Raw genomic sequence first — 25,989 nt, 5'->3', positions numbered from 1 at the left:
ATACCGGGTAGCCTAGATGTGTAATAGGCTGTACCTTCCAGGCTTATGTCAATATACTTCATAATGTTCACACAATGATGAAATTGCCTAATGACATATTTCTTAGACTGTATTCCCATTGTTAAGTGATACATGACTGTATATATGTGCAACTATTTACCCATTTATTTACAAAATAGGATAATACTATTCACACTGTATGTTAGGATGCTTTTTTCCCCCACTCAACAGTTTACCTTGAATACATTTCCAAATCAATGAATATACTTTTAAAAACATCATTTTTAATTTATTGCTGCATTATTGATAATAATCAAGATATGTAAACAACCTAAATATTCATCAACCAATGAATGAATAAAGAAAAAATGTGGTATGTATATATACAATGGAATGTTCTTTAGCCTTACAAGAAGGCTATTCTGCCATCTGTGACCATATGGATGAACCTGGGGGACATTATACTGTATGAAATAAACTGGACACACAAACACAAATACTGCATGACTTCATTTATATGTGGAATCTAAGATAGTCAGACTTATAGAAGCAGATAGTGGAATGGTGTTTGCCAGGGAATAGGAAGGGGGAAAGTGGGAAGGAGAAATTGGGAGATGTCAGTCAAAAGATATAAAGTTTCAGTTATACAAAATGAATAAATTCTGGAGATCTAAGGTACAGTGTGGTGACTACAGTTAACAAATACCGTATTGTATACTTTACATTTTTTAAGCAGATAGGTCTTAAATGTTCTCACCGCACCAAAAAAAGAGAAAAAAGAAAATAAGAATGGTAACTATGTGGGGTGATAGATATGTTAATTGGCTTGATTGGGATGATTATTTTACAGTGTATATGTATATCAAAACATCAAGTTGTACACTTAAATATATAGTTTTGATTTGTCAATTATATGTTGATAAACCTGAAAAATGTGTGCCAGTTTTATAAGCAAAAAACTAAAGAAACAAACTCAAGAAATAAACCCCATCATTTTTTAGTGCCAGTTTATTATCCCATTGTGTGAATAGTACAATTTCTGAAAATAGCTCTAAAGATATCCTTTAAAAGTCCTAGCTAGAATTAGAACTTCTGGATGAATAAAATTCATATATTTAAAACTTTTGGTACATACTGCAAGTTGCCGTAAAGAAAAAGAATACCAACTTATACTCTTATTTATGAGTGTCCTTTCCCCATGCTTTAACCAATTCATTTTATTATCATTCAAATTATTTTCTAGTTTAGAATTTTAAAAAACATGTATTATTTAAAAATTTTATGTTGGTGTATATGTATTTTTACCTAATTGAGATTACAGTGTATGTATATATGTAAGTAAATATATATTCTACTTTTAAAAATAGTTATTACAAATAATTTCTTATATTATAAAACTTTCGAATTCATTTTTAGTGACCTAATAACATTCCACTTCACAGATGTGCCATAATTGATTCATGCATTCTGCAATTAGTTATACTCTCTCATTTTTGCCAAAATTTCTATTTGCTTAGGATATTTTCTCAGAATGGGATTATAGAATCAAAAGTTAGGAATCTTTATGAGCTTTTGATACCAGTGAATGTTCTCATTAGTAGAATAAGTCTGTTTCACCATGTTCATCGATTTTGAATATTGGCTTAAAAAGTGAGAAAAATGTTACAAATATAGGTATGTATGTAAGAGCAAAACAGGTATTGCATTAAAAATACTAATGAGGGTTAATTTTGGCCCTCATCTAGATTCATTTGCTATTTCTATTTCTTGTTTTATAAATGAGAATGAGGGACTTGAAACAAGTATTTAGTGAATCCATTCACATTGGGAAAACGTTTCCCAGGTTTCTACATTTGTATTAACTACACTGTAGTATAGGAGAAATAGCTAGGGCAACAAAAATGGAGTTTATGAAGTATATAAATTATAAATATAAATTCTGATAAATTAAAGATATGAACATAAAAACCTTTTACAATTACCTGTCTTTTAGGGCCAGAGGATCTACTACCACAGAACCATTCTAGATGTGAGTTCCTAGTGTGAAAGGACTGGGAGTTAACAGAAGAGCCGCAGTGAGTGCTGTGTTTATATTTGCGTCGAAGTTATTTTAAAATATTATTTTCTCTCTCCTGCACACAATATTTTTGATTCTATAGCATACATAGAATCTATATGTTTGATTCTATAGCATAAGTTCATTTCTCCTCAATCAGCCCTTTTGGCCATTTTGTTAAAGATCAGAGGTGTAGCCACATTAAGGAAAAGCATTCGAATCTGGGTTAGCCCTATCCATGGTGGCAGTTATTACCTAAGTGCCAGCGCCAGGATTGGATAGAGGGGGTATACAGCAGCCTGTCCCAAATGGTGTCTGAACAGGACCATTTCTGGTTCAATGTAGCCTTCCTTGGTTTTAACCTGTATCACATGGGCTTGCCTAAAAGGAACAATATCCCTTAATATTGAAAATTCGCTAACACGGCAATTCTTAAATTGTCATCCACACAACCCTGGAAGTCCTGATATCTTTTCAGGGTGTCTGCAAAGCCGGCATGATTTTCGTAATAATCCTCATGTGATTTGGCTTTTTCACTTTGTTGATATTTAGATTGATGGTACAAAAGCTATTGGTGGTGCCTTAGTTACACCAAACTGTACTAGAAGTCATTTTATGCTTCACCCTTACATACTCATAATTTTTAAAAAAATTCCAGATGCAATTAAAAATACTCTTGGTGAAGCAGTAAAAATTAAATATAGACCCTTGATTATATGCCTTTTAAGTTGGGTGATGAAATGTGAAGTTTATATAAAGCACTTTACTGCATGCCAAATTATCAGGCTTTTCTTGAAGAAAAACATGTGTGTAATTGTTTGAGTCGCAAACTGAACTGGTTGCTTGTTCATCGAACATCATTTTTACTTGAAAAAGAAAAAGACTTATGGAAAAACTGTGGTTATTCTGACCTGAGTATTTGGCAGAAATTTTCTTGAAAATGAATAAAATGAGCCTGTCACTTCAAGGAAAACAACTGATAGTCTTTGTTGCCAGTGATGAAGTCTGAGCTTTCAAGTGAAATTAAAGTTTCAGAAAACTTGTATCTACTACCATGAGGCTGATGGTTTCTTAATATTTAGAGGTTTTATTATGAAATTAGGAATATTAACTAATGCATTTTAAAAAATTATTGTATGATGAAATGTGTCAATATTTGGAACATTTGCATAACTCAGTGAATCAATGTTGTCCAAATAGCAATGCTTGGGGGTTACAAAATTATGCATGGGTAAAAACTCTATTCAAAGTTCAAGATAGACCAACGGATTTTAATTTAGGAGAGCCCAAAAAGTTTATTGGTATAGTTTCAGAGTCTACATTGTATCTTTTAAAAAACAACTTGTTGAATCTTGGTGTAGTATCACAGGAGAATATCCACAACTATGTTCCTTCCTTTTTCAGCCATATCTTTATGAAGCTGCTTTTTCTTCATATACTTCAACCAAAATTTCATATTGCAGCAGGTTGAATGCTGAAGTACATATCAGAATCCAGCATTCTTCTATTAAGCCAGACACTGAAGAGATTTGCAGAAATATAAAACAATGCAATTCTTCTCATTAACATTATGTTTTGGAAATATAATTATTTTTCATAAAAATATGTTAATTATGTTAATATACAGTGGGTTTATTACTGTAATTTTAGAATTAATTAATAAGTAGATATTTAATTTTTTCCATTTTTAAATACAGAAAGTTTCAATAGATATAATCCACAAACAAAAACCCTTTGGGGTCCTCAATAATGTTGAGTGTGAGTGGTGTATGATTCCAAAAACTTTAAGAACTGTTATCCTAATAAATTATTCTTGGATAATTTTGCGTTTGAATATCATGAGGCTCTCCCAAGCAAGGTAATGTATTCAGCAATAGATTAGGATGACCTCCTGATTTGAATGTAAAATTGGGTATTATGGTCAATAACAGTCACACAAATAATTAATTAAGAGATGTCAAAAAGAAAAACACAGCTTTCAAAAGCCTCTTGAGTATTTCGCTCATGTGTGCCCGACTGTTGGACATGGTTACTGAGGTGTGCTGGTGAGTGCAGCTCTCGGTCTCCTAGGGGAGCTGTTTGCTTTGCCTTGTCACACACATGCTCTTTTGATCTCAGATACTAGTCTCTGTCTGGCTTCCTTGTGGTTAATACATCTGACATATGGCTTGTTTCTTTGTCTACCCTTTATTGTGTTATTTCATCAGGCTACTTTGAAATCAGTATAAGCAATAACCGGCAGACTACAATTCGGTTTTAAGTGCATTTTCTTATCAAGATACATAGAGTTATATGGCATTCTTATGATCCAGTGCTTCAACTGATGGCATATAATGTGGCGTTAAATAAATCTATACAGCCTGACATAGTTAAGTGTACTATTAGCTGACATTGAACATAAAAACAGAAGAGTGAAAAAGGTGTATGAGGTCTTCTTAGATAACTAAGCAGCCGAATGAAAATACAGAAAGATATTTCACTGCTGCTATTCTAATGTCGCTACTTCACTTTTTCTAAGCTTTGGATTTCTCTCCTCATTTCCTCTTTCCATAGGATTCTGTTCTCAGCTAGTGTTTGATACCACCTAAGGGTTCTGTCAGTTTAGTGCTCACACAGTTTATCATGCATCTTCACCACTTATTAGCTATGCGACCTTGATCAGGTGAATTCTGCTGTTTGTGCTACTACTGTATTTCCCTCTCTGTAAAGTGGGGGATATTAATAAGTGTTATTATTCTACAACACTGAATGAAGAATAAGTGAAACCATCCATGTACTGGGCTCAGCATCCTGACTACCACCCCCAGTGGATCCTCCCTGGGTATCAGCTATTATTCTTCTCTACTTTTATTCATTGGCACTTTCATCTCATTTGCACAAAGAACTATATTAATTAATTAAACAAATACATATTTAATGGCTATTGCATACCAGGCATTGTGCTAGGATGAGGGATACAACGATGAATAAAAACAGTGCCCACGAGAGCAGAGGGCATGTCCACATAGTATTTAATACATTATGCTATTTCTGGCCTCTATCACAGTGTCTGACAGAGAGTAGGTGTTTCATCCAAATAAGCAAATAATCAACCTTATGAGGTAAGTGAAATTATTATTCCCATTTTACAGATGAAGAAACTGAGACTTAGAAAGGAAGAGTAATCCATCCAGTGGCACCCAGGTAGCTAGTCACAAAATCCCTCCCTAGGGATCGAGGAAGAAAATGCTAACACTGCCAATTCATGCTGCTTGAGAAGGGTTAATCTGGCTTCCCAATTTCTAATTTCCAAAGCACATCATGGACCTGCAGATAAGCTAAATGCTCAACAACACTGTCCATAAGTACTCATTGATGTTCACCTTGCGTACAAGACACGGTGCTAATCTTTGGGATACTGCAGTTAACCTGAGAGACATTAGAGGAGCTTACATTCCATTCGGGGAGACAGCTATAAACAACTGGTTATGTGTGTGGTTGCCTTGTGATAAACACTATGTAGACACATATACCAGAGGTTCTGACTTAGGCTGGTATGATGGTCAGAAAGGCTTCCCTGAGGAAAGAATTTGTAAACTAAGCTCTGCAGGGTGAATAGGAAAGAAGTAACTAGAACAGAAATGGAGGAAAAGCATTTCTAGCAGAATACCATGTTCAAGAACTTGGAACATTAGCATACCGGAGGAAGGCTAGTGTGCTAGTGTGCTAATGTGCTATACCCTGAGACTGAGTGGGGCAGGGAGATGACATGGAGCTATGGAAACAGGTTAGGGACAAATTGCCCAGGGCTTCAGACCCATGCTATGCATTTTGATTTTGTTTTGTTTTGTTTTTGAGGTGGAGTCCCGCTCTGTCGCCAGGCTGGAGTGCAGTGGCACAATCTCGGCTACCTGCAACCTTCACCTCCCAGGTTCAAGCAGTTCTCTGCCTCAGCCTCCCGAGTAGCTGGGACTACAGGCGCAGGCCACCACGCCCAGCTAATTTTTTGGTATTTTTAGTAGAGATGAGGTTTCACCATGTTGGCCAGGATGGTCTTGATCTCCTGACCTCGTGATCTGCCTGCCTTGGCCTCCCAAAGTGCTGGGATTACAGGTGTGCATTTTGGTTTTATCCTAATTTATCCTTCAGTGAGTTTTCAAGAAGAGAGTGATGTGATAAGATACGCAATTTAGAAACATCACAGTATGAATGGAGACCAGGGGCCCTCTGTTGCAATAGCAATGTGAAAGAAGATGGCAGTGTGGACCAGGATGGTAGCACTGGAGAAGAGTAAGTGGGCAGGCTTGAGAGATACTCAAGACGTTGAGTTCATAGACTTGTGACTTAGATCAGGGAGATGAGCAGGAGGCAGACCTGAGTTTTAAGGGGTCTGAAGCTCATGGAACTGGAGAGCTCTTTCAGAAATGGATACTGGATATGGGAAGGTCCCAGGATGACTGTCCAGGTCCTAGGCATTTTATACAGGCACAGTGAGGTATGTACAAAGAAGAGGAGGTATCTCTTCTCTGCACCTCTTTTTATTAAGAAGCCACACTTTTCTCAGAATCCTCCCCAGCATTCCTTTCATGTGTAGGAAATTGGGTAGAAAATTAGATAATTCCTTCCAGTTCTGAGACTCAGTGATTGTGGTGGGAACAAAACATTTTAGGAAGCACAATTCTCATCAGCAAGCTGAGAAGACAATCCACATCTGTACTCTAGTGACAAGATATAATTATTGTTCAATAAGATACTTTTGATATAATTATGCTGGGACAACAGGGATAAACGAAAGCTGTCCTTGATAAATTGGAACAAAGACCACTCTATCTCTTATGGACATACGTGACTGGGTGAGTTCCCTCTCTTCTTCCCACCTCTGAGCTGTCTTCCCTGCCCTTGTATCCCTGCTGCTGGGCTATGACTCATCTTCCTCACTGACCACAGTTGGCACCTCTTTTCCGTCAGCTGACTGGCACTGCAGCAGTTTCCACTGGGGCAAGGAGAAGGCATGAGCTGTAAGCTCTCAGAAATAATCAGGAGCATGGGGATTATTAGCCTTGCTTCTGATGGAACCCAGACTCAGGCTGGGAAATTATTGACAGGATGTAGTTGGCTAGGAGATAGTGTCTTTCCAAGTGAGCCGAGAGAACACTGGTCCCTGAATATGCTCCAGGAGAAAGGGATTCTGTCTGGACAAATGCTGAAAAATGCACCCCTAAAGAGTCTTAGTACACACTAGTATATATAAAAGGCTATTGAGAAGTCCTACAGTGAAAAAATGCAAAAAACTCAGGTTTTATCCACAACTATGCAAGACTTGGGCATCAGAGTTTTTAAACATACACACCCCACACCACTGATAAATATCCCAAAGAATAGACTTGGAGAAGCTTTTTAAAAAGAAGACACATTAACATCAAGCCAGGAAGGCCAAGAAATGGGGAGACAAATAGAATGGCCCAACATACTAGAATACTCCTAGAGTCAATGTGCTGGTTATTAACATATCTTAGCATCCCTGGGGATGAGCCACACATGAGTTCATGGGATTGATTCTTCATCCAAATGTTGCTTGAGTTATTGGATTGGTCTGTTGCCTCCTAAGAACTTTGGTTCCTTTCAAAATAGGTCAAAGAGTGATGATTGACAAGGACAACTTCTCTCACCCTTAAATTTGTTGGGGTTTCCAAAATTTGAAGAAGCGGTATAAACTCTCTAGGTGTTCCTGGAAGCATGAGACTGCTTATTAAGGCATCAGTTTGCAAAATTTGGAAGTAAAGCTAAAAAGCGAAACAGAGTGAAGGAGCAAAAAGATAGGGTTGGATAAACCAGTTTTAAAATCGCGGCTTAACTGTACAACCTTTGGCAAATGATTTAACCTTTGTGAATCTCAGTTTCCATGTATGTAAAAATACTTCACTTGTAGGATAATGCAACCATTAGAAATAACATGTCTTATTCATGAATTATCATTGTGAAAATATAGAAAGTGTGTGCTTAATGCAAAGAAAATGTTCAGTTAACAAAAGCTTTCCTATTATTTCAAATAACAGAAAAGAATCTGCAGTAGATTCCTATGGTTCAGGAAGGCATACTCTGTTCATGGAGCAGAAGGAGCAGAGTGGATGATTCAAACTGTCATGTATATTAATGCTATTGCCTTGCAAATTACAAGGCAGTTAGGAAAACATTTATCTTCCTTCTCATGAGTTTAGAATTGTTTTTAAGAATAAATATTTATTCCGTGCTATAAATATCTTCTAAAGTGTCATGTCACCTTTTTTGTCTTGCTAATATAAGGCATAGCTTGGATGCTGGAATTACTGCCAGGTTAAAATCTCAGCTCTACTCCTTGATATCTGCATGACCTTAAGCAAGTAAACAAAACACGTTACCCCTCAGTGTCTCACTTTCCCATCCTCAAAATAAGGACAATAATATTATTTATCTCAGATTCGTTTTTACGATTCTTGTGAGAATTTAATTAAACAATGCACTGTGTTGTGAATATAGTTAAGGAAGAATCTGTTTTGTATTGTTATTATTGGCATCTCAATGCTTTAGAAATTTTTTTTTTGTTTGAAAATTGTTACTTCAATTTCTTTTTGGATGCTAGGAGAAATCCTTACCAATTGGATGTGAGACAAAATTAAACAATGATTTTCTTTATTCAATATCTTCTTTTCCCTCACTTGTTGCCTCTGGCTTTCCTTAGTCCTGGGGAACAGCCTTTTGAACCTCAACTGTCACTTCAAGGATTCCTCGTTGCAGTTCAGTCTACACTGGTGATGATTAACCCATTTCCAATGTGGCATTAGGAAAGGAAGGTTCACATTGGAATGACAATTCACGAGGCCACATAATCTTAGCCAGAGATATTTAACAGTATTTTCATCTTCTTCATCGATTCTTACATTTTCTCCTTTATTGGATTTGCAGATAAGAGCTACAAATTCAAATCTGTTTGGTTCTAAAGTCCGTTTTGTTTTCATGACACCACAATAAAAACAACAATCTCACAAATAATGAAAACTAACATTTACTGAATATTTACTTTCTACAGAAACCATACTTTGCCAGGCACGGTGGCTCACGCCTATAATTCCAGCACTTTGTGAGGCCGAGGCAAGCAGATCACTTGAGGCCAGGAGTTTGAGACCAGCCTGGCCAACATGGCAAAACCCTGTCTCAACTGAAAATACAAAAATTAGCTGGGCATGGAGGTGGGCACCTGTAATCCCAGCTACTCAGGAGACTGAGACAGGAGAATCAGTTGAACCCAGGAAACAGAGGTTGCAGTGAGCCGAGATCATACCACTGCACTCCAGCCTGGGCAACAGAGCAAAACTCCATCTCAAAAACAAAAACAAAAACAAAACAAAACAAAAACAATGAAATTACTTCTCTGCATTATCTTATTTAATCCTAACAGCAAATGCATAAGAGGTAGACTTCATTGTTGTATATGAGTAAATAAGGCCCAGAAAGGTGAGGCCCGCTCAATGGCACATAGTTAGAAGGTGGTAGAGCCTGGATTCAGATTCATTTGTGGCTGACTCAAGAGTCCACACCTCTAGCCTTTAAGTTGTTAATATATTTTCAGACATTTTTGGCCCTTTAATGATTAGAATAGTATCATTTACAGCAACTGATTGAGAAAAGCTAAGGCTTGTGGCTTTTTGGTTTCTGTAAGTAAAAATAACAACAGCAGGTTCACGGCCATTCATTCATGTCCCAAAAGCTTATTAAGTGCTAGTAAAGAATGACCAGAGCCAAGGGCCTAGATGCTCAGATAAACAAGATGGGTTTGATCCACCTCTGAGAAACCTGATGGGATGGATAGGACCTCATAGGTGGGCTTTCTTCCTTCTAATTCTCTCTGGCAAGAGAATTTGAAACAGCCCATAAATTTCTTTATTATTACAAATCTCTCTTATCTTAACATTTTGGGCTCAAAATTTATACTATTCAGTAAGCATTTTCTTATCCAAAACAGACTGGCATTAGGCACCCTACCATGGAACGCTCAAATGATACTCTTTTCTATGAATGTGACTATGAACTGAAAATTATGCATGATATGTGGGGAGCACTGGACCCTCCCCAAGAATGAGTTTTGAGCTGAGCCCTGGTGGTGCCTGGAATAGGAGAAGTGATGATGCAAGAAGTGTTGTAAAATATGTAAGACAGAACTAAGGCCAAAGGCTACTCTCCTCTCACTGAGACATCATCGAGGTTTATAAATCACCTGTCACTGGGGCCACTAGGGACAGGGATACGGGAAATGAAGGGATCAATCATGACAACCCTGCAGGAAGAAATTCGAGGATGTTTTCCTCTATCCTCTTCTAAGAGCAAGAATTCCTTTCAAGATTGGGGGTCCCTGTTCAGATACTTATTTAATGAAGATACTCTCAATATGGGGGTGTATAGAGATGGGGTGCATATGGATGTGGAGGAGAGAGAAAGTGCTTTATGGCATTCCAGCCAAATTGACTGAAAGTGGCACACATGGTAGAGAGAACCAGTATAGAAACCAGGAAAGTGGTCTCTGCCTCCCTGGCACATGCCATGAGAATGATGGGCACATAATGACTGCAGTCACCTCCTTTTACTGGTACATTAATGATAGAGTAATGCTTATAAAATATGTACATATAGCAACAACATACAGGCTTAGTTAGACTGTTCTCTCTCAGGATGGCTCTGCTTCTTGCTATGAGTTGGCTGGGCTTGGTTCCAGAATGTGGTTTTGATTTACATCTGGTTCATATACATCTGTTCTGGAAACCAGGCTTAAGGGGCAGTAGCTCCTGGGGCACACTCTCCTCACAGCGCTGGGTCACTGAAAAGCAAGGGCCAAGCCAAACTGTGCAAGCACATTTGAGGCCTCTGCTTGCATCACATTCATTAATATTCCATTGGCCAAAGTAGATTGCGTGGTCAACATCAGTGGTCCAAGAAAGTATACTCTGTCCACAGGGGCAGAGGGAACAGAGTGGATAATTCAAACAATCATTTATATGAATGCTATAGCTTTGCAAATTACAAGACAGTTGGAAGGCATTTCTCTTCCTCCTCATGAGTTTAAACTTGTATTTAAGAATTAATCTGTATCCTTTGTACATGTGCATGTATTTGTGTTTGTACTCACAGCATGTACATGGTTAATCCAATAGTTACCAGATGGACATTCAAAAGAAAGTAGAGACCATCTATGGAAATTGTTTTATATACAACACAAACACACACAAACTATTTCTGTATATATATATACATATATATACACACACACATGAAATTCAGCCTTTAAAAGGAGCTCTTGCCACTCGCAATAAATGAATGAACCTAGAGTATATTATGCTAAGAGAAATAAGCCAGACACAGAAAGAAAAATGCTGCATAATGTCACTTATATGTGGAATTTTAAAAAAGTCAAATAGATAGAAACATAGAGTAGAATGGTGGTTGCAGTGGGGTGGGAGAGGTGGGGGGAAATGGGGAGATATAGGTCAAATAGTATAATGTTGTAGTTATGTAGGATAAAAGTCTAGAGATGTGATGTACAGCATGAGGACTATAGTTAATAAAAATGTATTACCTACTGGAAATTTGCTTGAAGAGTTTTCTTAGCATTTAGGTGCTTTTACCACAAAAGAAAAAAGGTAACTGAGAGAATGGATATGTTAATTTGCTTGACTGTAATCATCCTTTCACTATGTATTTATATATCACAATATCACATTGTACACCTTAAATATGTACAATCAATCAGTTAATCGATTAATCAATGAAATGAAAATAGAGATATATCTTCAACTAATCCTGATGGAAAGAAGTCCTTCTGGAATTTCTGAAAGATCATTCTAGTTTTACTGAATGATTATGACTTAGGAGAAATGAATGGATTCTGGGGAAAAACCAGTTCCCAAGGGAAAAAAGGTCAGATTCTGAGATGGTGGGTCGAAATTCCAGGAATGGAAGTTTGAAGCAAGAGAGAGAAGTGGGCCTGAAGTTCAGAAATCAAAGTTGGGAATTGGGGCCTGGCACAGTAGCTGATGCCTGTAATCCTAGCACTTTGGGAGGCTGAGGCAGGTGGATCACCTGAGCCCAAAAGTTTGAGACCAGCCTGGGCAACATGACGAAACCTGTCCCTACAAAAAACACAAAAATTAGCTGGGTATGGCGGTGCACACCTGTAGTCCCAGCTGTGAGGGAGGCTGAGGTGGGAAGATCATTTGAGCCTGGGATGTGGAGGCTGCAGTGAGCCATGATCATGCCATTGCACTGTAGTCTGGGCAAAAGAGTGAGACTCTAGCAAAAAAAAAAAAAAAAAAGTTGGAACTTTGAGGGTTCTAATGAGAGAACCTCTGGGAAGGATTTCACACTTAGCTGCTTTACTCTAGCCTGTAAACTAAGTCCTATTTGGTGAAATATTGGGAATCATTTCTCTTACATGTAGTACGTCTGTTTAGTTTAGTTTAGATAGTTTGTTCATTTCTCAACATTTCAGTTAAGGCTCAGTCATACAGCTTTGCATGTTGTCAAGAAAGTGAAGGATGGGCTAGAGAGGAAAATAAAACATACCTTGTTCAGGTAGATTCTTAAATTGACTCCAAGAAAGCCCAATTTCCTAAAAAGGAATTAACTCCTTAATGTAAACTGTCAGCTTTTCTTTTGTATAGTCCATTTGGGAAACGCAATAAAAGAGGGAGATCTTGTTTGTGGTGGAAACGTGAGCTCTTTTTCTTTTGACTTAGTGAGAAACGATTTATTTTTCTGATTTATAAGCATATTTTACATATTCTGGTCAATACATCAAATGTATAATGTGGAAGTTCCCTTAAGAATACCAAGACCACACATGTTAAACTCAGCTACACGTTGTATTAGGCTATTAGACAAATGTCACTTTTAATATCACAACACATACATGTACTTTTTTTCATTGACAGAGGAACATGCCTTTCAAAAATATTTTATTGGGTGAAACTTTCTTATTCTCAGGAAAACTTTTGGTTCTTTAATATAATTTATTATGCTCTTTAAAATTCTGTTTGATAAAAGCATTGGTATATTATAAATACCTGTAAAGAAAATATAGTTTAAAATTTCAAGGGAAATAGTATATAAGTTTCCTCTTTGACATTTTCACAAAAATCCACACAGGCACTAAGAAAGACTGACAAAACTATTTTATATCTGAATATTATACTCCAGGTTGGAAACATTCAATATGATTTTATTTAAATATTAAAGCTTCTTGAGAGTGAACCTTTGGCTACAACCCAATGAGTTGGCTGGGGTTTTAACCCAGAAAATATTTTGTTGGGAAGAATCAAAAGAAAGATTTATACATCTAGCACTAGCTTGGGAATGGAAAAGTGATGAGTTTTCATTCTAACTCTTTATTGGCCTTTCTGGGCCAATCTAAGAATTCTCTGGTCCTTTTTAGTTTTAATACTTTTTGATATGCTCCAATATTGGAAATTCTATCTAACACTTTATATCAAACAACATATGAAACTTCCAAGGACAGAGTGATTCTGCAAGTCTTTTAGGAGAACATTCTCTAAGCATTATGGGCATTGCTCTGCAAACACCCTCGTTCTACACAAATTCAAATGGTAGAAGAGCAGGTGAAAATTTGTGTTACCAACCATACTTCAAGCCAAAGCAAATGACAGACTCTAGTGTTCTTTTCATGAACCAGTTCAATGCCATGAATTGCCTTATGAAGTTCAAACTTCATGGAAGAATTGCAAGCAGCAAACTCAGTGGGAGAAAGCCAGCAATGTAGGTGACTGGAGACTTTGTAAGCATATTGAGAGAAGGAAGCCAGAAGGTTAGTAATAAATGAATTAGTATTAGCGAGCATCCAGGTGAGGCGAGATTACATAAGCAAACTCATAATTATTATTGTACAGATCCTGCCTAACAGAAGATGCGGGTAGTTTGTTTTTTCCTAATGCATTTACACTTTGTACACATTCACTTAGTGTAGGAGTGGGCAAAATCAAATGCCTATTGGATACTGCCCAGCAAGGAATCAAGTGCCTGCTCTAGGTAACATGGAGCAGGGTGCCATGGGGACTGAGAGCTCATCTAATCAGGCAGCTGCTACTCAGCTCCAGCTAACTGTTGCCATGAGCAAAGATGGGTCCGAGAATGAGGTTTTATGTGAAACATCATATCTTCAATAACCACTCATATTTTAAAAACATTCTGCATACCAAACAAAATCTACCTGAGGGACAATTAAGGTCCATGGTCTGCCAGTTTCTGCTTCTGATTTGAAGCTTAGGAGCAATTTGGTGAGAATTTGGACACTATCAGTGATAGGATTGGAGAAGATCTTTAAGTATCAAGGAATAAACATTCAGTTTCAAAGACCTAGAACACCCTGTTCTAATGAATACAGTTGGAAAAAAACAAAAACAAAACTTGTCATGGTTTCTCCCTATTATGAGTATTTTTCTATTATTACATTAGGTCTCCATGTGATGAGTGGTTTCCTGTTACTGCTGAAAAAAATTGTGACTAGGAATTTGCCAAGTCCCAAGTGTAAGTTTTTTTTTTTTCTGGGAAAGTGGTATATATCATTTCTCCCAACATTTATTTTGTGGCTGAGAAAGGAGACAGGTATAGAAAACTTTCAGAAGAAGGAGAAACAGAGGAAAGACCAGGCATGCAGCACGAGTCATAACCACCTCTGGATCCACGGACGCCTCTGGCACCACAGACACCGTGCGCCAGGCAAAGAATGTTCGAAAATTGCTCAAACCAGAGCATTCAGATTTCAAGATCTGTTTCTAGATCTAAATAATCCAGCTTTTGACCAACATGACCAGATTTTGACTACAGGAATGAGTGGCACTTTGGAATAGAAAGATCTAGGGAATGAGTCTTACAGTGAACTCCTTCATTAGGCCTACTAAATACTTTCTTGGCATCAAAATTTGAAGAACCACATGGACAAGACAGGGAACAAGCTACAGAAACAGTTTCTGACTCCTTCTCATTCTTTGCAGATTATGTTTTCAAATTAATTGATATCCCAGGTTTTGCCTTTTCTTTTGAGAATTGAAATGGGCTCTAATGCAGTGTTCTAATGTAGTGTAAGAGCTTTTTGTCAACTGTGACTCCAGAAAGAACAAAACACTTCACTTGTGCAGACAGGAAAGATGTGTTTTGAAATACCTATGATCAATTCTGGAAGTTGAACTTCCTGCTTGAGCTCATCCCCTTCACATGTACAGTTTAGGGAGAAAAACAAAAGGTACCACAAAGGATATTATAAGCATAAGAATTCATGACAAAACAACCACTTCAGACACAGGCAAAATCGCAGGGTAAGGAAGAAGCATGAATATTTCCAACTTGGGACCACACACTTATTTTAATTTTCCTCATTCAGAATGTCCACCAGAGCTTGAAGCAGCCGGTCGTCTCTGTGCTTGTAAGGTTTAGTGTTATAAAAAACATCAACATAGTCATTATACAGACTGTCTTCAGAGTCTTTAAGCTGGGAAGGTTTGTTCAGCTTTTCCAGGGCTTCGTAGAAGTTTTCATAAGGGATGTTGAGCTTTGCACTTGGGGATTTCTTTGGTGATTGCTTTGGCGGTGAGTTTTTACTGAAAGCACTTTGCAGGAGTCGCAGCATGGCCTCAGAAGGGGCTCCCTCCTCCAACTCATCCCTCCGGCCCCCTACGCTGCTGCTGCTGGGGCTTTTGGACACCAGGGTGTTCTCCTTAGGGTTCTCTTGTGTGGGCTGCTCCTAAAACATAGAATGCCATCCACAAAGGGAAGAAGGCTCATTATTTATGGCCAGGCAAGCTAGGTGCAACCCTACCACAGGAACGCTGCCTGCCGCTTGAGAGGCAATGAGGGGATGGGAGAGAGTTCAAGACTGGGAGCCACATGGACTTGGGCTTCAACCCTCATTTGCCTACCCTCTGGGGTACCTTTAGCAACCTTTTTAATCTCCCTCAACTTCACCTGTCAGGTGGAATAAGAGTACCTCCATTTGTGGTGGTTTTGAAGACTAGATGAGACTGTATAGGTAAGTACTCAGTACATGGTGGTTTTCTTTACTTGTCAGCCTGCTGTCATGGAATCCATTTTGGGAAGCAGAGGATATCAAAATATCTAACAAGTCATATAGAAGGCACCCACTGGTTGCGGTAGCATGGGGGTGCCTTCCTGGAGGCACTGGCTTTCAGAACTACCCTTTTAGCCACTGAGTTGTAAGAAGTGGTCGGGGGAGAGACTGAGGTGCTAGGCTGGGGAGGAGGGAGCTGGAGAGCTCAGAGAAGCCACCCTTGGCCAACTGCTGTGGAAGTGTTTCAATATTCCAACACTCACAAGGTTAACCTGCTTCCCAGACTGTGAAGAAAAGTACTCAGGACTCAGGTCCTGGAGGGAAGCTGCTTTGAAGAATATAAATGGAACTAGAATTCAAGCTGAGGCCTTCACAGTTCATGTATAAGTTTCTTGAATATGTACTTTGCCTCTGTATCTTCCAAAACACCCAGCTCAGAGCTGGACCTATTCAGAGCAGGGCGTTCTGAAAATTCTGAAAACCTACCTATTACACCTGAGGCACTGTGCTAGATGCTGGGATACAGAGATAAAGAAAATGTGGGCTTTTCTCACCATCTGACAGAAGGAAGCCAGGAGCCATAGCAGGCTGAAACCCAGGAATGTGAACGACTTATTTTAGCTATCCTCTGAAATTTTTTGAGAAAAAGTGTGATCTATCGCTCACCTTGGTGTTGCCAAGAAGTGTCAGTTAATGAATTAATAAAAAGAAGCCTACATGATTTGGCCATTTGAGCCTTGTTTTTCTTTCTGCAAAATGGATACACTAATGTCTATCCTTCCTAGGTTATAGGGATTATATGTTAATGAGACAATGTGGAAAATGCTTAAAAACAAAGTACAGTACAAATGTTAGATATATGTGATTGGGCATAAAGACAACTTTTTTTTTCCATTTGTTATCTGTCATAAGTGGAGAAAATTCATGTTAGGAAATTTAATACTTTTGAATTCATTAATTGTGATTTCTAAGTTCTGGATAAAATATTGAATGAAAAAAATACAGTTTTATCCTATGGAAAAAAATAGTTTACCACTATCACTTCTTATCCTCCCCATCCATGTTTGACTTATTTCCTGCTTGGAAGTTGGGTACAGCTTCACTGACTACATTGTCTACCCCAGTTCAAAAGAGAGCATGCCAAGAACAGAGCCACACAGACCTCCCCTGGATCCACCATCTTCTCCACCCCTCTTCTGTCATTCTGAACAGTGTTGTAGGACGTGTACACACGAGGCTGCTTCATATGCTCTGGCTGAGAAGAGGTCCCGTGCAAAATCAGCTTCCAGTTCACAATTCTTCCTTCATTTTGAATTCTTCCAGACTAACAAATAAGCATACCTATATTTAGTATGTGTTTTAGATAATATAAAACAAACTCATTCAAAATAGCTAAAAAGGATTTCATTGTTAAAATCTCATTTTAAGATTCTGTGCATTTCATGTGAAAGAAACCATTGGATCCACTCTTGCTATAAAAATTGACAATTTGTAGGTTCAACAGTTTAGAAACTGATTGCTTCATAATCAAACATTTAATTTAAAAATCAGAAATCTCTATGTAAGTCTTCTTTTCCATATTGGATGTGTTCTTGAAAAGCCGACTGTACCTTCTATAAATATATTTCCCAATTATCAACTTATAGAAACATTCCACTGGGAAAAAAAGTCAGCCTCTATGGAGTATTATAAACAACCTCTAGCATTAATAAGCCCTTAAAAATTGTGTGGCACATATGCACTGTGGAATACTATGCAGCCATAAAAAAGAGTGAGTTCATGTCCTCTGCAGGGACATGGATAAAGCTGGAAACTATCATTCTCAGCAAACCAACACAGGAACAGAAAACCAAACACTGCATGTTCTCACTCATAAGTGGGAGTTGAACAGTGGGAACATATGGGCACAGGGAGGGGAACATCACACACCGGGGCCTGTCAGGGAGTAGGGGACAAGGGGAGGGATAGCATTAGGAGAAATATCTAATGTAGACGATGGGTGGATGGGTGCAGCAAACCACCATGGCATGTGTATACCTATGTAACAAACCTACACATTCTGTACATGTACTCCAGAACTTAAAGTATAATAAAAAACTAAATAAAAGAGGTCTATAAATTTCAATGACAAAAAATAAATTAAATAAATAAAAGAGGTCTATAAATTCAGTTACAAAAAGTTGCATATTTGGGGGAATAGTCATAATTTTCAAGGCTCAACAATTATAAATAATGTGTTAAAATCTAAAATATCTTTAAAAATTTAGAAGTGTAAGGTCAGATTTTGCAGACTTGACATGAAATAAATCCCACCTTGGTAAATAGATTTTCTTAGTTTCCTGATGGTGAAATTGAGTTGAAGAATAGAGGCCAAGTTCAAGAACAGGCCCATATGCTAAGAACATTTTTTTTTGCTCTATGAGAGCAGGACATTTTACAACTTCCATTTCTAAATCACAATTTTAGCAGTCTTTAGGAGAAAGCTATCCTCAGAGAAAAAAATGTAACAAACGACTATAGAATTTGTATTAATTTAATTGACATCTCCAAGAACTTTAAATGATTTATTTTCAAAAAGTTATTTAGGCCGGGTGTGGTGGCTTACACCTGTAATCCCACCACTTTGGGAGGCCGAGATGGGTAAATCACCTGAGGTAAGGAGCTCGAGACCAGCCTGACCAACATGGTGAAACCCTGTTTCTACTAAAAATACAAAAATTAGCCAGGCTTGGTGGTGGGTACCTGTAATTCCAGCTAGTCGGGAGGCTGAGGCAGGAGAATCGCTTGAACCCAGGAGGCAGAGGTTGCAGTGAGCCGAGACTGTACCATTGCAACTCCAGCCTGGGTGACAGAGCAAGACTCCGTCTCAAAAAAAAAAAAAAAAAAAAAGTTATTTAGGCATATAATTCTACACTGCTGATATTTATTACACTTTTGTCTCAGAAGAACTCAGAGCCAAAACATTATTCATTTATATTCTCACCTACAGAGAATGTTGGAGAAATGATGCAAAAATAAATAATTAAGCTATATTTGGCTTTTTTCTAACTTTTGCTCTGTCCTTTCATTTTTGTGACTGTGTGTTAAAATTACAGAAGGATGTCAAAGAATGTTAGTAAACAGAATGAAAAAGAAATAAGAAATGCTTTCGGTTTGTTTCATGACTAAAACTGTTTAAAAAAGTCATATTAAATAAGGTATCTCCAAACATTAAGCTACATCGAAATAGCTACTGCAGAATAATCGTAAGCATGCCTTTAAGATGTGACTCTGGCAGAATGTCACACCAAAGTTGGTCTGAGCGTTTAAGTATCTTTGTGAATATGATTGATTTTGTTGGCTGAATAGGTCAGATGGCTGGCTGCATGCAGACATGGGAACACCTGGATTTGTCCCACAGTCTGTCACATTGTTTATATAAGTGTTTTTTCCCCTCTTATAGTATGGCTGAAGCCTAATCTTTCTTTTTGAATATTATCTACGTAACCAAGTGGTCAGGGCTTGAAACACTCTACTTTTCCCTTACTTCTACTAAGAAGGGGTACAATTCTTTAGGGCCCTAATTAATGATGAAATCAACCTTAAAAGTGCTTCAAAATGTTTAAAAGTAAGCTTGTGTTTTTTCATCCTCTCATTCACACTTACCATGTCTGTAATTCTCAAAGTCCAAGTACCTATAGGGTTCTCTCCCCATGTGTGAACAGACATGAAGTCCCAATTCTTAAAGCCATTAGGAGATGTATCCCGTTCTCTTTCAGCCAAGAGCACAGTGCTAGTTCCTATGAAAAAAATGCAAGTTAATGAATGTCCTAATAGCTCTGATAGTAGGATACACTCTAGCATCTGATAACTGAAAATAAAAGCTGAAAAAGATGAGTTCTCCTAATTTTCTCTTTTAGTGTAAGACCAGGATAGAGACATTCACAAGGAAAAAATATGATGTTTTTATCTATAGTGCTTAGCACATTGCCTGGCATATATAATAATGAATAATATTATTTGCCTCAATAAATATTGTGGAAAAAATAATGAATGAATGAATGAAAATGTTGACTAAGGTTTATTTAAATAAGGAAAACTCGGTGAACTACATTTACAAATTGAATTAGAGAGTCAAAAATCTAAAAATATTTTAATGAAACTATAATTTCTGAAGTGTGAGAGGAAATCTTGAAAATTTAGTAGGTGCCTGACTCCATAATGATTTAGACATAAAAATTATTATTTAATTTATTATGCAATCATTAATAATCATAATTATTTAATTAATGTATTAATTTCTTAAAGATATATTAATTTAACAATCTCTTATATTAAAAGACAGGTTACCTGTAAATTTTTAAGTCCCAGCCCTTTCTAGATCAATTGATAATAGTTCTATGTGGAAGGGTTAAATAACTGCAGGTCTATCAATTAAAAAAGCATTCCACCAATATTTCAGGTTAATTCCAATACATCTAGAAAGCATAACTTCAAAATTAACAGAGCCTATTCCAAACCTCTAAGAATTAATATTCAGGAGGAAGATCATAGAGATAGCTCATCTTTCCTCACATATCACCCACAGAAACCAAATTTCGTCAGTTGAGTCCTGCTAAAACATAAAGGAGTATTGGGACTGCTCCTCCTGGTTAGATTATGGCTTATGGTTCACGAGCTCTTTCCTATCCACTATCTTATCTGAATTAGTGCCCTCGCAGGAAAAAGCAAATGTTCATACATCATATAAAATGGCCTTATTCATGTTACTATGATAAATTTGTTAATCTTCTCAATCTCCTCTAATCGATCTGAATTCCCAGTTTTCAATGGACTCCTTGTATGTTTCGGATATGTCTGTGAGTTTGGTTAATTATCAGAGTAACTTTCACTAATTTGTTATCTAAGAGAAAAGTGATAGGTCAGTAAAATGGAAAAGTAAACAGTTTGAAAATGCATGACTTCAGAAAAGTGTATTAATTAGCATTATTTGAATGGGCCTCATTCTCTGCTTATCAAAGGATCAGTGGAAATGGGCAGGGCAGAGGGATATCTAACACCAAGAAAAAGGAAAAAATAAGCATGTTTTTTAAGACCTGAAAATATCTATTAGGAGACTTTGTTCTATGAATAAACAAAAGCAATCAGTTATTTGAATCATTCAACTTACACTTAAAAATATAAATGGCTTAGAACTTTTTTCTTTTAATTTACCAGCAGCAGAAGTAAGTGTGACATGAAGGTCTCCTCTTCGGGAATATTCAATTGTTGCTTCAAATTGTACATGCTCCAGGGACTTGATAGCATTTTCTTGTCCTTCACAAGCTCTTGTTGGAATTTCAATGATAACTTCTCCATTAGCTTTCAGGGCTCTAAATACATTAAAGAATCAGCATTGAATAAAGTATATCCAAACTTCCTTGCATTTTATGCATATCTGCACGCATCAATCTTGACTAGATACTCAACTAAGCTTTTTGTTACTCCCTGTGATGTGTAGAACCTAATTCAGAATTATGTATACATGAATTTTAATGCATAAGAAAATGGTAAGGGGCACTAATACTTAAATACAATGCTATTTGCTGTGGAGTCAAATTCAGGCAGATTTATTGTAGACCCATCAAAAAGCCCCTCTTAAGAAAAAAATGATTTTATCTAGAAGGCCTTCTGAAGGCATGCCCCAAGCCTCCCATCCTTGGATATTTTGTGTGAGCAGGTCTTCAGTATTATTTTGATTGCTTTGATAGAAATTACAAAACACTCCTAGTAGAAATTTCTTCTGTGACAAGATGTGGTGTGCTAGAGGGAGTCTATGTAAGTGTATGATAAAGAATCCCTCATGGAAGAAAAGCCATGAATCACACAGCACTGTGGCATGAAGCAAGGCTATTCTGCAAGAAGATTTGGGGTAAAACTGGTTGGCAAGTACTGCATTTCATCAACCCTAAGATGCATTTTAAAAAAATAGTTAAACATTGAATTTAGAATGAATCTTAAAACTGATGGGTGGTTGATCACAGTTTAATTGACAATAAAACAATGCTGCATCTTAGACTGGGTGCTATGTGGTAGGTGGACTACAAGAGGAACATGCAAATGGTTAACATGGTTTCTAGAGCTTTGGTCTCTCAGTTAGTCCCCATGGACACCCACAGAGAACACTAGAAAATTCCACCTCCATCTACTTCAGAAGGGTAGATACAAAAAAATCAGGCAGAATGGCCAACATAGTAATGAAATTATGCCATGGGAACACATGTGTTTAAAATTCCAGGAGATATTTACCTGGGCTCAAAGTCATTGTCCTTTACAACACACTCTTTCTTCTCAGGCACACTCCTCCAGGTCCTGGGGTCAGCTAAATCCACCAGAGCTTTGGCATTTAGCAAGCCAAATCCAAATCGACTATTCACCATCAAGCCTGCTCCATTCTTTTTCCATCCAGGGTTATTGGCCAGCGGGTCATACTCAGAGGTCCAGACAACCAGGTGCTGCATATCTCGCCAGGTGAGATTTGGGCTGGAGGGCAAGTGACCCAAAGTGTCTTTCAGAGAAAAATGAAGTTTCCTTGCAAAAGCAAGTGCTAACAATAAGCATCTCCATTCAGGGATTATGAAGTGCCTTTTGCTATTGTAGTTATATTATTCTAGTGTCTATTACTGTTCATATATCTTTTCATTCAGAATTCAGAATACAGAGCTGAAAACTTCTCCCTGTAACATATAAGTTATGACTTCTCTCCAGAGCATATAAGCTTTTACTATGAGTAAAATTCAGTCCTCAGCAATATAGAAGTATAAAACTTTGTCCTTAATTTCTAATTACTTCCATTTAACTGAGCAAACATTTTAAATGGTAACACTTTATTTATGCCCTCCAGTCTCATGCTGTCCATTAAAAGCCTTAGTACTTTCAGCATTATGAACCCACAGACGAGGCCTTGACTTCCTTCTTAGGAAGAGTGAGATGTTAAAGACAGACTGGCTACCTGCTGTAAACATGTATTGCCTTTTTCTTTATCTATCAAAAGCGTCAAGAAACTCTTAGCTATTTGAGCTCACTCTTGCAAGGCACTATGCTAATACCGTGGGGATATTCAAGGATGTGGTTCTTGTCTTTTAGAAGTTTACAATCCAGTAAAAAGAATTAAGGCTTTTTATAATTCTATCTGGTGAGTGCTATATTCATAGCTTAACGCATTGTGGGAGTTTAGAGTAGAAAGAATTTCCATGGAATAGAAAGATCTACGAAAACTTTGTGGGGGAGAAATATTTGAGCTGGACTTTGACAGGGGGTAGAGTGTTAAGAAGTGGAGATAGAGAAGAAGGCCACTGGAGCAAAAGCACCAAAGTGGGACAGTACAGGTGTGGCCAGATGACAGCCTGGTTTGCTGGGGCAGGGGAGAGGCAGTGAGGAGTACTGGGCCAGAGCGATGAGAACCTGGCATGCCAGAAAGGGAGCTTATACTTTATCTTTTGGGCAGTGGGAATCAGTGAGAATTTTTGAGTAAGGAAATAGTAAAATCATAAGTCTTAGTAAGATTAATTTAGCAACACTAAAAGATAAATCAGAGGTATAAGGGATTGTTGGATCTATTATACTATGATGAGGCCTTCCTTGATCAACCTATTTAAAATTTCCACTCTCCCACATGGTTCCGAGCTCTCTTATTCTGCTATATGTGCATGTTCTCCTTCCATTGCACTTATAGGCTTCTAACATGCGGGAAACTCATTTGTATTGTGTTTTGTTAATGTCTCTCTCCCTGGTTCTAATTTAACCATGATAAGTGGTGAGATCTTTATCTATCTTGCTCTCTGATGTGTAGCACCCAGAAGAATGCTGGGCACAGGGTATATGCTCAGCAGATATGGTTGGTTCAGAGACTGAACATGCCTAAGTGCTAACTAGCCCCAAATATAATTTTAAAACATATTGCTCCTAGTCATCAGTCAGATTCTCAAACTTTTCCTTGACTTTGAGACCTGTATTGTTCCCTGAAGCCAATCAAGCATTATGTAATAAGTAGATGCCCCAGTTTTTAGTCCTCAAGGTTCCTGTCTCAGCACTCGGTTGGAGAACAATCATCAGGGGAGTCTGGCTCACTTTGCTGCCTTCTTCCCAGAGCCCATCATGTACTGGCTCAGTAATCCCCTGTGACAAGAAAGAGGCAGTGGACATTCCTAAACACTGAAGAGTCCGGCTCCTAGTTAAAAACTGTGTGTGATTTTTCAGGCCTGACCATAGGCAATTTCAAAGGTCTTACCTGGCACGACACACGAGGAAGCTGCCCTCCCCATGCAGACACAGTGCGCAGTTTGTGGCTCGCAGCCTCTGAGAGGAGTTTCCATGAAGGCCGCAGGCCCCCTGGCCCCTCATGTTCTTTCCATACTGACATTCCTAGCTGGTGAGAGCTTTCCTTCCTAGGTCCCTTGGTCAGGCCTCCTCGTGGAGAGAGGAGGGGAAACATCTAGACACTTTCCTCACTCAGACTCAGTGCCTGGTGCTTCTCCACTCCCGGACTCTCTTGGTCCCTCCCCGCCTCACACCTCAGAGTCCATAAAATTGCCAGAGCCTTTTGTTCGGGGCTCCCTCAGCAGTGAGATGACCCTCAAGTCTGTGCTGAGCCACTCAACCAGTATGCCAGGAACAGGGCGAGTAAGTGTTTTCTCCGGTTTCAGACTCTTGCTTATGTCATAGCAGTAAGTGACTAAAGGCTCAATGCTTTCATTTTTGGCTTGTTGAATTAATAGGCTACTCCACACCTGACAGCTCAGCTCACCTGAGCTGAGTTCCCGACAAACATACCACTTTACCCTGGAGAGTGACTGACAGAGGCCTTGGAAGGACACCAGTTTAGGGATCCTCAGTGAGTCCCAGAATGCTTGCCTCATAATCACCTGGTACACTTGTAAATAGAATAGGACATTTTATTGAAATGCTTGCTTCCTTCCAGTCTTTTAAAAGGAGTTTTAGGTAAAAGCCTCTTATCAAGGCAGTCAACGGGCAACACACCAGTTTTCCATTTGGATCATCAGTGTGTGCAGGTGCATGTGTGGAGGCAGGAAGGAGGAAGCGTACTGAGGAGGCTTAAGGCAAGGTGCTGATAATCATGATTATCACATATAGCATGTGTGTCCTATGTTTCTGTAGTAGAGCATTTATTTTATATGTAGTTGCAGGTTATTTTGTTTTAAAATTTTCCTTTATCTAGTCTCTGCAAAATATTAAGGAGCTTCATTGTCATGCAATTAGAAAAACCTATTTTTCTTTTTTTATTATTATTATACTTTAAGTTCTAGGGTACATGTGCACAACGTGCAGTTTTATTACATATGTACACATGTGCCATGTTGGTGTGCTGCACCCGTTAACTCGTCATTTATATTAGGTATATCTCCTAATGCTATCCCTCTCCACTCACCCCACCCCATGACAGACCCCGGTGTATTTTTCTAACAGTTATTGTTCATTCGTGTGCTTGTATTTCATAAATGAAAAGGAGCTGCTAACAACAGTGCAACTCATTCCTGACAGCCTTCCTTTGTTAATTTGTGCTCAATGACATCCACAATAATTACATTTTTAAACACTGCATTGAGTTGCTAATCAAAGATATGTTTACAGAAAATAAGGGTATGGAATTAAACACCGAATTAAGCATTGCTTCTAATTAGAAGAGATGTAGGTAATGTAATTTGGAGACAAAATTCCAGAGTGAATAGTCTTAGGAGCTATCTGGTTCAGCCTCTAATCATACCTAAATTAGCCTAGATCTTAAAATTTTTCTAACTTGGACTTTCTAACATTTCACAACCCACTAAGTCAAGAATTTTTTGTTGTGATTTTTTTCCAAAGGTTTCATGCA

The 25,989-nt window shown here is 38.0% G+C and overlaps 1 protein-coding gene and 1 long non-coding RNA gene across 5 annotated transcripts in view; one reads left to right on the top strand and one right to left on the bottom strand.

The window, feature by feature from the left end:
- LOC129143936 (uncharacterized) overlaps nt 1-25,989 on the top strand; it is an 812,938-nt gene that overhangs the window by 422,452 nt on the left and 364,497 nt on the right. For both annotated transcript variants that reach the window (XR_010157172.1, XR_008547883.2), the window contains exon 5: nt 1,994-2,075. This is a non-coding gene — a long non-coding RNA (uncharacterized LOC129143936). The remainder of the gene's footprint in view (nt 1-1,993; nt 2,076-25,989) is intronic.
- The window catches only part of PCSK1 (proprotein convertase subtilisin/kexin type 1), a 42,472-nt gene continuing 29,388 nt past the window's right edge, over nt 12,906-25,989 (bottom strand). For all 3 annotated transcript variants that reach the window (XM_001134900.7, XM_024356553.3, XM_003310651.6), the window contains 5 exons: nt 22,407-22,640; nt 21,333-21,490; nt 19,785-19,918; nt 17,302-17,463; nt 12,906-15,815 (listed from right to left, as the gene is read on the bottom strand). In XM_001134900.7, the coding sequence (XP_001134900.1) occupies nt 15,438-15,815; nt 17,302-17,463; nt 19,785-19,918; nt 21,333-21,490; nt 22,407-22,640 (1,066 nt within the window). In that variant the 3' untranslated portion in view covers nt 12,906-15,437. The remainder of the gene's footprint in view (nt 15,816-17,301; nt 17,464-19,784; nt 19,919-21,332; nt 21,491-22,406; nt 22,641-25,989) is intronic.

The sequence above is a fragment of the Pan troglodytes genome, chromosome 4 (genome assembly GCF_028858775.2).
Source record: "Pan troglodytes isolate AG18354 chromosome 4, NHGRI_mPanTro3-v2.0_pri, whole genome shotgun sequence".
In the NCBI taxonomy this organism is placed as follows: Eukaryota; Metazoa; Chordata; class Mammalia; order Primates; family Hominidae; genus Pan; species Pan troglodytes.
This window is presented reverse-complemented; position numbering and strand designations above follow the sequence as displayed.